A 15,465-nucleotide genomic window follows, 5' to 3' on the forward strand; every position below is an offset into this window, starting at 1 on the left:
ATTAGAAGGAATGACTTCAGTTTTGAGAAAGATTTGCATATGAAAAAATACGTAATTTTCATTAAAACTACTAGATAAATGAAAGGTGACAATGTTAAAATCATTACAGATCGTAACCACTTCTGCTGGCCTGTATGTGCATGAGCATGTGTGTAATGGCTCTTTCTCAGTGTCCTTGGAACAATGTTCTGCTAGATATTCTACTTGTTTCTTTACCTTTCTCTTTCTCTCTTTCTAGCCGGAGACCACCCCCATCACCAACTCGTCCCACTATAATCCGCCCACTAGAATCCTCCCTGTTAGACTAAATGAAGTGTCTGGCATGGCAATTAATCACTAATGAATTATGCGAAAGCAACATATGTGATAACCATTGCAGTAAATCATGAGTAGTCGCATGTGTGGACATCAGTAGGCAAGTAACCAGTTTTACTAATGCGTTCATCACTCATCTTCATTGCTCATGGTACGTCAAACCTTCAGGGTTTGACTTGAAAACTGCTGACCTTTAGCGGCTTTATATGTTGTGCTGACCAAGGTAGGTTTGTATAGCAGCCCTATACTTTGGGGATCATTTGCCTACCATGGCATATATTTGAAATTGCTTTGGACAAGTTTTCTAGGCTATCTACCAGGTAGCTCATGAAATATAATTATTCAAATATGAGAGAGTGGGCTTAGACCTAAGCCATACATATTTCTTTTCCCACATTCTGTTTAGGATGAGAGTAATTCTGTTGTCTACCTTGAATGCTACTACCTACTCCATAATTGCCTATTTAGCTCCTCTTTTCTTCCTTTTTATGTCATAAGACTGCTAGGAAGTGATTTTTTAAAATTAGGACTCCTTAAGAATAAACTTTTCCAGAAGCACGAGGTAGTTTTCAAAGGAAAAGTCTGCACTGTTTGCTCTGAAGAGCTTCTCCTCATTCCAATGTGTTTTGCTTCATGCTAGAAGCATATGCAACAGTGAATAAAAGCTTCTTTTTTTGTTAATCAGTCAATACATTTGGCTAATTAGTTTCAGAGTTCAAGGAAGAAGCAAAATATCACATCTCTAGAAGTGTTGGGAAAAATGTAATTTTTTTCTTTACTTATATTAACCTCATGGTGGATTACATTGAAGGCTGACATGGATAATGTTTACTTTTCTATTTGCTCTAATTTTTGGCATAGCTAACTACACTTTGATACTAACTCCAGTTTTACTATTATTATTTTGGTTGGAGAAAAAAATCACTCTTTACATGCTAATTTGTAATCCTGATATGTAAGAATTTATCCTACCTTTGAAACAGGTTCAGTGTAACTTTGTATCCATTATAGGCTTTCTTAATAAATCTTGAGGCTATGGGATAATCACATTTAAAGAATGCTTCCTGAAATGAAGTCAGTAGAAGATGACATGGGATAAGAGCAGAGCTCACACTTTTACAGTTGTAGTATTTCAAAGTCCCTATCCAGGTCACTCCAGAAAAGGGTACTGAAACATCGAAATCTAAAGCAAATTTGCAATTTCTTAAGATTTCTAAAATTTACCAGAACAGTTTAGCCTGGGGGTTAATAGTTCAGCATTGAGGCTACATTTTGGACTACTTAGGACCAGATGATTCACATGTAGGAAACAGCCAGAAGCCAACTGGAATTTTTGTGTGCTAACTGTTCCCAGACAGCAGAGCAAGTATTCACTGAGTATGGGTGTCCCATGACACTATTTCATATTCTACAGAAGTAAATCAGGTTTCACCAACTGAAATGTCTCCCTTTGAAAGTAGCAAACATGATTTGTATGTTAACTTAACTTTCATTTCCTGTGTAGTTTATACCCAGAGCAGATACTCATAAAGTAAAAACTTTTAACCATTATTAAAAAGAGAACTTGCTATGTTGAGTGGTGTTGTATTGACCTTCTTCTAAAGGCTTACAGCTAGCCCATTTATAATTGGTAAAAATCACAAAATACAAGATTTACCTAAAGGTCATTTCAACTTTTAAGGTTACAAGTGATTGTATAAAAACATCACAATCCTAAATCCTCTCGTATCTCACCCCAAACCCCAAACTGGGGAAAAAAGTTAACTCTTTGTGAATGGAACCAATGTGCAAGATACATACTACATTTTAAAAATAGTGTCTCAGCTAAATGGAAAAAATGTTAAGCAAACATCCATAGTAAAACAAATAATCTTCAGTGAGATATTTTTATAAAACTTCTTGTTTTTAGGATTCCCTTTGCTTCTTCCTTTGAATTCTCTAAAATAGGCAGCTAACAGATTATATACTTCAGGGTTTGGCTTTGTGCTAAATGTGGTTTTGTGTTTTGCTGTATTTCAAAATTTTCCTTCTGTTAAAGGAAAATATTGTGAATAACCACTGGTGTGTTCTTAGATCAGCACAAACCATGTCAAAAAAAAATTGGAGATTTTTTTTTTCCAATTTTCCTTCCACTGATGTTAGGCGGTAATAAACAATGGCATTTGTCATCTTTGGCATTTGCTTTTAGATTATAGTCCCACAGTTGCACCGCCCCAATTGTCTACCTTTGTGGGTACAGTTTTGTTCTTTACTCCTAAGTTATTTCTAATAGAACCCAGCCTACTCTAGAATTTCAGCAGTGACACTGGAGAATTTTAATTTGCTGCAGTGCTATGTCATATTATTAGTATGAATCTCATTTCCCAAAGGGTTTGTATTCTGCTAAAAGGAGATGCCAATGTTGAATGAAGTCTGAAACTCTAGGATGTGCATAGGTTGACGTGCAGCATGCACACCAGGCCTTAAGATGGGAATGTAGCTTAATGAGCTTTCTGTTTCCCATACCATTTCTAATCTTTTGTGTAATTTCCTCTTAACTGATTGCTCTGATATTGTAAACACAATAGATGTAGCTCTATCATGTCTAGCATAATTTAAAAATTCAGTGTTTTTAGGATTTGGGAAAATAAACTATAAATGTTTATTTGATAGGTAAATATAGTTTTATTGTCACATGCTAAATCTTGCATGCATAATGACTAATTAAAATAACCATTTACTCAATTATGGACAGATTATTGAAATAGTATTGATTCAGAACAAGTATATTGCATTTCTAAAAAAACATCTACCAAGGTTACTCGTCTGAATATTGCTTTTAGCCGTGTTTTATAACATAGACGAGAAGTAGGGTCTGTTTATTAGCAAATTTCCTATTTGTTCCAATACAAACTCACTTTATTCTAAAGTATATTAATGAAACCAGTTCCTGTGATGTAACTATAAGCCTTCTGGACTTAGAAGTAAAAAGTAGTCACATAGATTAATTTTGTGACTTTTTAGTATAGACTTCGTAGCCATAATTCTCAAATATGAAATGGGACCTAATACCAGTATGTGATACACACTGATGTTTTCTGTGTACAAACACATTTTCTATGCATGTGTCTCTGTGTATATGATATGGACCTAGTAAATATGTTTCTGTAAGTATGTGTATTTTATGTCCATTTGAGTAGGTAGGTTTAAAAATACTCGTTAAAATGCCACAAGCATGAGTGTGATTGTATGTGCATTGTGTGTATATATATAAATATATGTATATGTATGGTTGTAAATATCTATGTATACATGTACTTAGTATGTGTAGTATCAGGATATTTTTTAAACTGTGATAATACAACAGATAGCTTTGGATGATCTGCCATAACACGTGGTAACAATGGTTCATTTCTCATAACATATATGAAGGATACAACATTTTCTAACTCCAGATTGTTGTCATTTTGAGAGGTATAAAGCTCATAATTACTATGGCAACATGGTTATGTCCATAGACATTTATATCTGAATCCACAGCACTTCTATCTAAGAAGGAATTACCTTTGACAATATTTTTGGGGAAGAAGTAAAATCTGGAGACCGATCTTTAAGATCTCTAATTGGAATTATAAATTATTTTTGGGTTGCTGAGCTGAATCTTAAAAAGCTAAGTTGATATATATAGTCATTTTTCCTCTATGGTAGAAGTAAAAAAAATAAAGGGACACAGCAACATTAAAGTAGTGGATTTTTCTGAGTAAATTTGCTGAAAATGTAAGGGAGAAGCTCTCTAATACTTGGAGGTAGGTCATCCCCTTTTTCAGGTAAACATTTTTCATTTGGCAAATGGCATAATTATTTGAAAGTAACAGGAATCTCCTCAGAATGAAGAATAAAGCCTAATAGGCCTCTCACTGTTGAACGCATGAAAGAAGATAGTGTATGAGTCTGAAGCCATGAGTTTTGTATCATTTCAGTTAGAAGACTACTAGCTGTGAGCTCAGAGGTTAATGTAAATGAATCTAGATGATTTTGGAGAAATGATTATTAGTTCACCAGATCACTCATTATACGTTCTAAAAAGCTCAAATGTGTCTTCTAGATACTCTTACTCATCCTGTCTAATTGGTATGTTTAAAATTATGTGGTGCTGTGTAGGTGAAACTTTAAGAATATTTTTGAAGCATATGTAATATATGCACTGCTATTTGTGTGTGTGTGTCTTTGTATATATGTAAGAGTGTGTGTATGTGTGAGAGCAAGAGAGAGGAAACTCAAAGAGGAGTGCTTGTCTTAAGACCTGTTCATACTGGTATATTGGTGAGACTTCTCACCTCTGGTCGGAAGTTTCACACATAGCTTAGCTCAAGTCATTAATCTCTTTTTAATTTTTACTCTTGAATTCCTTAAACTTCGCTCATTATGAAATGTTTTAAAATTATGACAAAAATTACTGTAACCTCTTGCCTTGTCTGCTACCAGTTTGTTAAAAATTATTTCCCCCAACCAGTAATTCCACCACTATTACTTGATTTGTGTTTTATTTCCTATGTAACAGCCTTTGTTTCGCTTGCTTGTCTAATTTTACTTTCCCTTTTTTGGGTCAAATTTTTCTTTTGCTTTTTTTGAAGAAGGAATATACAGAAGCAAAATCTTGTCTTCTCTGTTGATTCTTTAATTAACCTGAGCCGGATACTTTCCACTGTCTTCTTGGCACTTTCAGGATTTCTTAATGCTGATATATGGACTCTTAGAATGGAATTTTTGAAGAAAAATCTCAAAGCCTGTATCATTCTTGAAGGTCACATGTACCTATTGTGAAAATGTGAAGCTGTATTTCTGAAGCTGAAATAAATTATAACATTTGAAGGACCCCTTTTCCTCATTCTTGTATATATTTGAATCATGTCTATGCATTTCAGTAATACCTGAGACTTCTAAATACTCATAGCTCTTGTGATTAAACTGTCCCAGAGTTAACAAAGTAAAGAATGATAGCATTTTGTGTTTCTGTCATTAACTTGGAGAAAGATGGGATTGTTAAAGGGAACAAATTGGATAAATCAAAGGCAGGAGAGTGGGAGATATTGTGTTTCCGATTTGATGTCATTATTGGAATAGATTGAAGAACACAAACCTTAGCGGGAGCGTATGATGTGACAGTTGCCAAGAAGCACCATGACATTTTGCTGTTGAAAATGAAGCATTTATTTAAAAAATTCTGGGAAGTGGAAGGAGGAAAGATGGTGTGCCCAAATGTTAGGTCCACAGAAGGCATTTCTTATAGCAAATATTTGAGTGTCTGACCCAACAATTAGCCTCTGTTCTTTTGTTCACTGGGCATAGAGGAGAATTTGCCGAGTCTCGCTCTGTCGCCCAGGCTGGAGTGCAGTGGTGCGATCTCCGTTCACTGTAAGCTCCGCCTCCCGGGTTCACGCCATTCTCCTGCCTCAGCCTCCCGAGTAGCTGGGATTACAGGCGCCCGCCACCACGCGTGGCTAATTTTTTGTATTTTTAGTAGAGACGGGGTTTCACCTTGTTAGCCAGAATGGTCTCGATCTCTTGACCTCATGATCCGCCCACCTCGGCCTCCCAAAGTGCTGGGATTTAGGCGTGAGTCACCACGCCCGGTCCAGTTTCCCCAGTTTTAAGAGAATGTATTCAGAAAATGAAAGAATGACACAACTTTGTCCTAATTTTGAGTTTCCAGAGAATAGAGGAAGACTCTCTATTACAAGAGTTTTGATGACAAGTCCCTTATCAATTGATATATTCCCAGATTGTGCCATCTAAATGCAGAAGACAAAAGGGGATAGGAGGAGAGAGATGTTGGTTTATTTTCTTTCTGCGATCAGGACATGCTTATTATGAAAAAATGAACTGGACAGATTGTTGTGTTAATTTACTGTTTCCTGTGGAATTTCTTTCTCACATCTATACATCTTCCATGAGTGGAACATCTATACCTTCAAAGGAAGCTTCTTACTGGAAGATTCTGGATGAGAATCATGCTGTGTACTTGTGTTCTGTTTATTTTAACTGCATGATTTTGAAGTATGTTAATAATATATTCAGAATAGTTTCTAAAGGTAATTTCCAAAAACAAACAAACGTATTGTAACTATTTCATTTGACCATTTTTCATTTGTGTTTTAAATAGCTCTGGCATTGGTGTAAACATATGCTCAATCTGTTTCCAAGATTTTTGTTTTTCTGATGGAACCTTTAAATTTCATATTGAGAAACGTGTTTGGTATTTGGGTTAGATTGACCTCATGCTTTGCTTCTAAGCACTTCAACACACACCTGGCATAGCCACTTTTCAGACCTGTTACTAGTATTTTTTTACATTTTGGCAGCCTAATACTTAGAATACATACAAGAGATATTGGCTAAAACTACAACCTTAATTCGAAATTTCTCAAAGTGCATTCCATGAGATCTTAATAAGTTTTACATACACATACACCAAGCATTTTTTGGCCAAATATGCTTGAGAAATAATGACTAAAAATCAAATGTTTCTTTATTGAAAGACTTCACAGAAGCCTTAAAATCAGACTGCATTGTGACTCTCCAAAAAAAGAATAATGTCTACATATTTCTCAGACTTATTTGACCATCGAACATCTTACAGAACTAGTGTCCTGAGGCACATGCCTTAGGAAACTGCTTCAGTGGCTTTAAGCCAGAGGAAAACCATCGAGTGTGATTTCCTCAGTACAGACTCTCACTAACAAAAAGTTGGATGATAAAATCAAATCTACTACTCAGGAGGCTAAGGCAAGAGGATCAGTTCAGCCCAGGAGTTTGAGACCAGATTGGCAACATAGCAAGACCTCATCTCTTTAAAAAAAAAAAAAAAAAAAAAAATTTTATTTAGTTAGACATGGTGGCTCATGCCTGTAGTTCCAGCTACCAGGGAGGCTGAAGCAGGAGGATCACTTGAGCCCAGGAGTTTGAGACTGCAGTGAGCTATGATTGTGCCACTGCACTCCAGCCTCAGGAGCAGAATAGGACCCCACCATCTCTTAAAAAAAGAAAAAGACCAAATGTAAGAGCAACAAGAGCTCTCAACTAAGGGCAATTCATCTGGAGCTCTGGTACTTTGTCAAAGCAGTATCTGACTCTTAAGGAGGAAAGTCACATTGGAACAGGTGGCACAAAAGCAGTTTAGAGGCATACATGCATTGAGTCTTAATGACAGACTTACGTAGGATTCAGATAATTTTATACCTTACCTTTTCTCTCTGACTCTCCAAAAAAGAGATTCTTTAAATTACCTCCATGATATTATTGTGAAGGAAGGGATCCAGGTTGATTTAAGATTAATCATCAGAGAAGAATATTGAAGAATACCTATTCCTATTGCCTTTCTTTCCTCCCTTTCCCAAGCCTTCAGGCTCATTCACTGCTCTGGGTTATTCACTTACCTAAATGATGAGCAAAGAAAGCAAACAGAGCATTTTTTATGAGGTTTTGTTTTTTTTTTTTGACAGAGTCTTGCTCTGTTGCCCAGGCTGCAATGCAGTGGTGTGATCTTGGCTCACTGCAACCTCCGCCTCCCAAGTTCAAGTGATTATCATGCCTCAGCCTCCCCAGTAGCTAGGATTACAGGCACGTGCCACCATGCCCGGCTAATTTTTGCATTTTTAGTAGAGATGGCATTTCACCATGTTGGCCAGGCTGGTCTCGAACTCCTGACCTCAAGTCATCCGCCCACCTCAGCTTCCAAAAGTGTTGGGATTACAGGCATGAGCCACTGCACCTGTCCTTTATTGTGAGATTTTAACAGAAAAGAAAAAAGCTATAAGAAAGACTTTCTCAGAGATCTTGCCAGAGGAATGTCACCATAAGACCAAATTGCATCATTGACATAAAGCCAAAAAAAAGTGGGTAATTCATCATTCTTGTTAATAATTAAGCATTATATATATAAATTACGCCCATGTTCCAGATACAGCTTTTGCAATCTCCTTTGCCTGTTTTGGCCAAAACATTCTGCTTTGAAGTTATTTTTCAAAATGCTTAAGAAAATATAACCTGAAATTAGAGTCTTGATTAGGTAAATTTGCTTATATGTTGAATACTAGGATGGTGAGCTTAAGAATTTGTTAGCAACTCAGTATTCCAATTTAGTACTGCAACTTTCATATGGGAGTGGCAATTGTATGAGGCACCTTTGTAGCTCTACATGTAAAAAGTCCAAATATTTGCATCACTTGCCTGTAAGCATTTCGGCACTGTATAAGTAATATAAAAATTATGCAAAAGAAAGAGCAAAAACCCCAACTGCCCATATCTTCAATAGAGCTCATTTTGACCCAGTAAATGGTATCATCATCAACAATGCTTTTTCAGCAATGAAAGGAAGGGTAGATACAGTAAAGTGAGGATGAAAAGAAAAAGCTGTCTGAGGATATAAATGTCCCTGATGTTTCAAGCAAACATTCTAGCTGTCAGTGGAATATATTCCAAGACATAAAGTTTCTGATCCTGTTTCTGGATCAGAACACCAAACTAGCTCAAACAGGAAAGTGTTTTGGCATATGCTAACGGAATGTCGCTTCAGCACTGTGGACTTGCTGTTCAGTTTAATGGCCCACCTCCCCACCCTGCTGAGGTCATTAAAGTGTTCTAAAGCCCCTTCAGAACTCAAAAATAGTTTCTGTTTTCTGGGCAGGTGATAAATCTCATTGAGCTCGACAGAAATTTAATTACACTTTCTTCATGAAAACACCAGGGATACCCATTACCTGGATCTCTAAAGCTAAAGCCTTGGAGACCCCCTAGCCCCCGCCCCAGCCCTGAAGTTGAAAGGTTAGGTACCAATAACAAGTTCTCCATCATTTAAATGGATGGGAGGCCTCTTTAGTGTAGTCAGCTTAAACTGGACTCAAGAAAAATTGATTTTGGACTTTGGGGAAGGTAAGATCATTTTTTACCCCTGCCCAGAAATAGACCAGTCAGTTTGGCTCCACTGACATCTCATAGAAAATGAAAAAGAAGTTTTTCTGTTTTTGTTTTTGTTTTTTTATAGACTTCATTGCTCCACTCACTGAAGTGTAACAAGAATAAGATGGAAGTGAGTATGTTGTTGAACACCTAGATAAGAAGTCCAAGAGAGGAGGGTCTTGAGATAACCTCACCATTCTACAGCTTGCTATAATGTTGAGTTCATTAATGGTTTGCTTAGAAAGGGGAAATTAAAGTGTAGACTTCTGCCAGAAACCAGAGGGAAAGCTTTATTTGGCCTGCTGTTTTCCTACTTACAAAGCTTTTCATTGCAATGTAGCATTTACTGTATTTTCTCTAGCTGCAAATCATCTCCCTGTTGAACACAAGAAAGGCTGATGGCAAGTGAAGCACAACTTGGACCCTCATTTCATTATCCATAGGTCTGATGAAATGCAAGCCAGCCTAGGGAAATGGAGAAAGATCTGGCAGACCAGATGTCATTTACCCTTGCCCCACTTCAGAATAAATCAGAATTACGGTTATAACTAGCTCTTAGACAGAGGGAAATCCTAGAAAATCCTGGGGTCGCCATGGACCAGACCTAGCCTCCTGGTTTCCCTAGGCCTGAATCCAGGCTATTACACACCAGGACTACTCACCTGGAGCAAATTCTTATTTACAAATCCTTTTTTTCTGAGATCAACCTCTGGCATTCTCTGCATTGTGATTACATTGTTCATTTGATCCCTTGACACCACCTTCTAATTTAACTCACTTAAAAAAAAAATTTCACCTGCCATTGGCTACGTCAACTCCCTCTCCCCCATGGAGATTTCACAACGTTCATTGAAATCTTTGGAAATAACTGAGTGTCACAAAATCAGGATTGAGAATCAAATACTCAAGTTATAAAGGTATTTGGCTTGGGGACTAGTCCCAGTTCTCCTGAATAAGAGTGCATGGATTTATCATTCCACGGTGCAAAATAAGAAGCTTTTTGAGTGAGCTCAAATTGCTCATACCTAGAACATTGCTAGTAGCCAGGAAAAGTCCTGGGAACTGCTAACTTAGCCATGTGATGTCCTTTCATTTCCTTTGCATGTCTGCGTGTTTTTGGGTGTGATTTGAATTTGACTTTTGTGAGCTATTTGTGCATGCTATTATTTGGGTTTATTTTATAATTTAAACATTGTTTTCTTCCTCTGCATCTGTGTCTTTCTTTTTGTTATTTTGTTTTGTTTTGTTTTTACTAGGCGGCCCCCTCCTGCAGTTCCAGGACGACCATCCTAACCCCCATCATTCATCTCCTTTTGTTTCCAACAACATGTCTATCCATGGTATTTAAAAGCTTTTCATTTGCACTATATGTTGTATGTACATAAAAACTTTTATTTTTCATCCATGTCTATAATAAAAACAAAGTTTATTCTATATAAAAATGAAGTGTGTTCTGTTTCTCCTTTTAAAGAAGACCTAAATTTAAAAAAAGAATTTGTTTCAACTAAAACAAGGTAAGGTGAATATATTATGTGTTCCTCTAAGCTGCTTAATTCAAAAGTTCTTAAAGCATTGTGATTTAAGATGGTCTTTTAGACTAATAATCTACCTTCAAGTGAAATTTCTGTCCAATAGAAGAATAAAAAGAAAAAGAAAAATTATGGATGTCTAGAAAAGACACAGAAGACTAAATAATTCCAATCCACCTCCAGGAATCCCATTTTTACTTATTATTGCACCAAAATATTTTTTCCTATTTTTATTGTTTTTCTAAACAGTCTTAGAGGAGATAAAATGTAAGATCATGGAAGAAACTGTAGAGCTAAAACACATAAACCTCATAAATTCTATATCGCAAATTCAAGGGAGAAAAACCATATCATTCAGAATAAAAGTACAAGGCAAGGACATGTTCCCACCTTGAGAAGAAAGACTCTTCATGATGTCAGTAAAACACTAGAAAAATGGAATCCATACAAGTTTGAAGGAAAAGGGAACTTTTTATTCCTCTATCCTCAAATCATAATTCTAACACTAAAATTTTAATCTATAATTTTTTAACAAGCATCCCAAAGATGTATCCAAATAAAATGTTTATTATTTAGGTAATATAGTACATTCCACCAAATATGTGATTGGAAGCCTTCCCAAGGGTTTAAGATTGAATTCAGAATTTTATTTTTTGAAAATTTGTGTGGCCTAAAATAGAACTTAAAAGTAGTCCTTCTCAAATGAGATCAGTTCTGAATGTGCTCCCCTTCAGCATATTAAGATAGAAAACTACATGACAAGAGAGTCAAAAAAATCATTCATCAGTTCTATTTACTTCTCATCTGACCTAGGCAAGCCCTGGCAAAGGAGGTGTTAGGAAGATGTAGGCAGGAACCCTCAATTGTAAAAGGGAGAGTCCTCATTAGTAATGCTCTTTCTTTGGACCACAATTCTTTTTTAAGGACTGAATTCCCCACTTGAAAATGAAAAATCAGTTTCTTGGTTTAAAATTTTCATATGGCATGTTATATTATTTTAATTGTATCCCCGGTCCAGTGACCACCATTTAAAATCACTGGTAACTAAGAAAGTTCAAAGGCTCCAGACCAAGGCATCAACTGAAGCTCATGTATAGCAGAAAGGAATTGAGTTGATGCAAAATAGCACACAGCATGCAGTCTTTTGTCCTTTCCTTCCCCCCCAGTCCAGGCATTTGATTTTTAAGTCAATATTCTTACTGGATAGCATTCTTCATCCCAATAGACAAAAATGTACCTAGATGATTTCATACCGCCTCCCCAAATAAAAACAGAAGTTGTCAAAGACAAGGTTTTCTTCAATTCATTTTTTTAAAGTGTTTGGTACTTTTCTACTTTGTCTTAAACTTGGACTTATTTTTATATGCAGTGTTACACAGTTTAGATGTTCAAAACTTAAATTGACCTGATGAACGATGAGAAGGAAAAACTCCAGTCATAACAGAATGAAATGACAACCTTACTCAGTTTTCCTTAACAAAGAAGTGTGTTCCCCTCCTTACATTCTACAGGCCAGAAAAAAGAGGGTAGGGGAAGAGGATAGGGGGACAGCCTGGAGTAAAATTAAATTATGCTAAGATTTGTTAATATGTACTTAGTAAATAGTATTTCTGTGTTTCATAATGTACCCTTCCCCAACTCTTCTTACCCCCACCTCCACCCCACTATGTTTAACAGAGTTGAAAAATTACTCCCTTTTTCAGAGTTGATCATAACTCAGGAGTCAGGAAAAGTCAAACTATTGTGCCTTTAGTAAACATAACATTCCATATACATTTTCATTCCTTTATTTATGCATCAAACGTTTCTTGAATTCATGATAATGTCCTAGACCCTGGGAGTACCAGAGAAGTAATAGAATAAAAGTAGCTTACAAAATAGCTAAATAAGCAATTACAATGTAGTGCTATAAAAAGAGAAAAATTTGGTCATTTTTCCAGGTAGAACTGTTCTGACTTCAGTACTGAAGCAGCTATTTGAGTTTTAGTATCCTGTTATCAACTTTACCCGACACATGCTAATGTTCCAGAACATGGTGACTTTGACTTCTAACAAAGAAAGGAATACTAGAACTCATTTCAGCCAATCAGAAACCGAATTTTTCATTCTGAATGGAATTATATGATTCAGGATCTAAATCACACAGGTGTTGGTAGAGAAAGAGGCATACTGGTATTGAAACTTTAAACTGGCCTGTTTACTTTGTCTCTTAACAAAAACACTTTGGATTCAGGTTCTCCACAGCAGTCTTCCACCGGCCACAGTGAGGGGAGCTAGGTTTCCCCAGTCTCCAGCTACAAAAACTCAGAACATCTAAAGATCTGAAAGATGGAAAAAAGAGAACTAAAGGTAGGAAAAAAATAAATGAAACTTCCAATTCTTTCCTTATAGGGTTCCCCTGAAAATGTTTGTATGCCTTGGAGGCCACATAAACATTGAGGGGTGTTTCAACAGACAGCCTAGAAGTTGAAAGCCAAAAGGAAGTAAGGTAATAACATCTGATGTTCAGTTACAGGTGCAGATACTTTTAATGGGTTTGGAGCATGATACATTTCAATGCTCTTTATCCTATAGTTAGAAAAAAAATGTTGTACTTGCCAACATCTTTAATATAACTCAGCATTAAGTATGATTTTTTTTTAATCCTCAGAAAATTGATACCAGATTCTTTAGTCTAGTTCCCTGAGATTCAGAAGTAAACCTTTTCAACTGTGAATGCATTTTAAAACAATGAAATTCATTCACAGGAATTTAAGATTGCTGAGAAAGAAAAAAAAAAAACTTGTATAGACTTTTATAATTACTAGGGTCTAAATCTGAATAAATCATATTGAGCTTATGACACTGTACCACTATATGTTTCCTATTTAAAGGGATATACTAGCTGTCTCTATTACCATAGTACAGGTGCACTTATGATAGGGTTACATCTCAATAAACCACCACAGGTTGAAAATATTGTAAGTCAAAAATGCATTCAATACCCTGATGAACCCATGATAAAGTTAAAAAATCATAAGTTGGGGAGGATGCAGAGCAAGATGGCCAAACAGAAGCCTCCACTGATTGTTGTCCATGAATGAACACCAAATTTAACAAGTATCTAAACAAAAAAGCACCTTCATAAGAACCAAAAATCAGCGATCACAAAGTGACCACAGTACCTGGTTTTAACTTCGTGTTGCTGAAAGAAGTACTGAAAAAGGTAAGAAAGACAATCTTGAATTGCTGACACCACCCTTCCCCCATCCCCTGGCAGCAGCCACATAGTGTGGAGAGAAAATCTGTGCACTTGGAGGGAGGGCACAGCGATTGTGGGACTCTAGAATTCCACGCTGCCAACACTGGGCAGAACTTAGCTGTTGCCAATGGAGGGACCATTTAGACCACCCCTAGGCAGAGGAGAATTGCCCATCCCAGGTTTCAGAAACTGAGTTTCGACTACCTCCACCACCATGGGCTAAAGTGCTCTGAGGTCCTAAATAAACTTGAAAGCCTGTCTGGGCCACAACAACTGCAATACCCAGGCAAGTCCTAGTGCTCTGCTGGGCTCTGAGCCAGTGGACTGGGGATCACACGATCTAGTAAGACACCAGCCAGGATGGCTAAGTAAGTGCTTACATCACCCCTCCCCCAACCCAAGGCAACACAGCTTATGGCTCCAAAAGGGACTCCTTCCTTTGCCTGAGGAGAGAAGAGGGAAGAGTGAAAAGGAGTTTGTCTTGCAATTTGGATACCAGTTCAGCCAGAGTAGGACAGGGTACTGGGCAAAATCCTGAGCACACATTGCAGGCCCTAGCTCTTGGATGACATTTCTAGATATACCCTGGGCCAGAAGGGAACCCACTGCCTTGAAGGGAAGGACCCAGTCTTGGCAGATTTCATCACATGCTGAATAAAGAGCCTTTGGACCCTGGAAAATCAGTAGCAGTAGCCAAGTAGTACATACCATGGGCCTCAGGTGAGACTCCAAAATGCACTGGCTTCAGATGTGACCCAGCACATTCACAGGTCTGATGGCTATGAGGAGAGACCACTTCTCCTTGAGAAAAGCAGAGGGAAGAATAAAGGGGACTCTGTCTTGCGCTTAGGTACCAGCTCAGCCATGGTGGGAAAGAGCACCAAGCCAGCTCTTTGGGTCCCTGATTCTAGTCCTTGTCTCTTGGATGGCATCTCCGGACCTATTCTGGGCCAGAGAGGAGCCCACTGCCCTGAAGCATAAGTCACTTTCCTGGCAACATCCAACACATTCTGGCAGAAGAGCCCTTGGGCCTTAAGTGAACGTTGGCAGTACCCCAGCAGTACTCCTCATGGGCCTGTGGTGGTGGTGAACATGAGGAAAAACTCCTTTGCCTGGGGAAGGGCAGGAAAGGGTGGGAAGGACTTTGGTGGTTTGGGTGCCAGGTCAGCCACAGTAGAATACAACATCAGGTAGATTTCTAAAGTTTCCAACTCCAGGCCCTGACTCCCAGACAGCATCTCTGGATTCACTTTGAGCCCCTAAAGGAAAGGACACAGCCTTGCTGGTTTTGCCACATGCTGATTGTAGAGCCCTAGAACCTTGAGCGAACATAGATAGTAGCCAGGTAATAGTTACAGTGGGCCTTGGGCAAGACCCAGTGCTATGCTGGCTTCAGGTCTGACCCAGGGCAGTCCCAGTAGTGGTGGCCACAGGGGTGCTTGT

General features: G+C 37.7%; 3 protein-coding genes across 11 annotated transcripts in view; 2 read left to right on the forward strand and 1 right to left on the reverse strand.

The window, feature by feature from the left end:
- LOC105484426 (dynamin 3) overlaps positions 1-10,695 on the forward strand; it is a 564,467-nt gene extending 553,772 nt beyond the window's left edge. For 4 of the 6 annotated variants that reach the window (XM_071069570.1, XM_011745980.2, XM_011745974.2 and 1 more), the window contains one exon: positions 239-5,169. In XM_071069570.1, the coding sequence (XP_070925671.1) occupies positions 239-308 (70 nt within the window). In that variant the 3' untranslated portion in view covers positions 309-5,169. Of the gene's footprint in view, positions 1-238; positions 5,170-10,508 lie in introns of those variants that run through there. The other 2 variants (XM_071069603.1, XM_071069594.1) reach the window with 2 other exon arrangements.
- LOC105484421 (phosphatidylinositol glycan anchor biosynthesis class C) overlaps positions 1-15,465 on the reverse strand; it is a 144,061-nt gene that overhangs the window by 13,573 nt on the left and 115,023 nt on the right. The window lies entirely within an intron of this gene.
- C1H1orf105 (chromosome 1 C1orf105 homolog) overlaps positions 10,825-15,465 on the forward strand; it is a 50,389-nt gene continuing 45,748 nt past the window's right edge. The window contains exon 1 of the mRNA XM_011745971.2: positions 10,825-13,130. Coding sequence (XP_011744273.1) covers positions 13,110-13,130 — 21 coding nt within the window. The 5' untranslated portion in view covers positions 10,825-13,109. The remainder of the gene's footprint in view (positions 13,131-15,465) is intronic.

This window comes from Macaca nemestrina, chromosome 1, assembly GCF_043159975.1.
Source record: "Macaca nemestrina isolate mMacNem1 chromosome 1, mMacNem.hap1, whole genome shotgun sequence".
Lineage (NCBI taxonomy): Eukaryota > Metazoa > Chordata > Mammalia > Primates > Cercopithecidae > Macaca > Macaca nemestrina.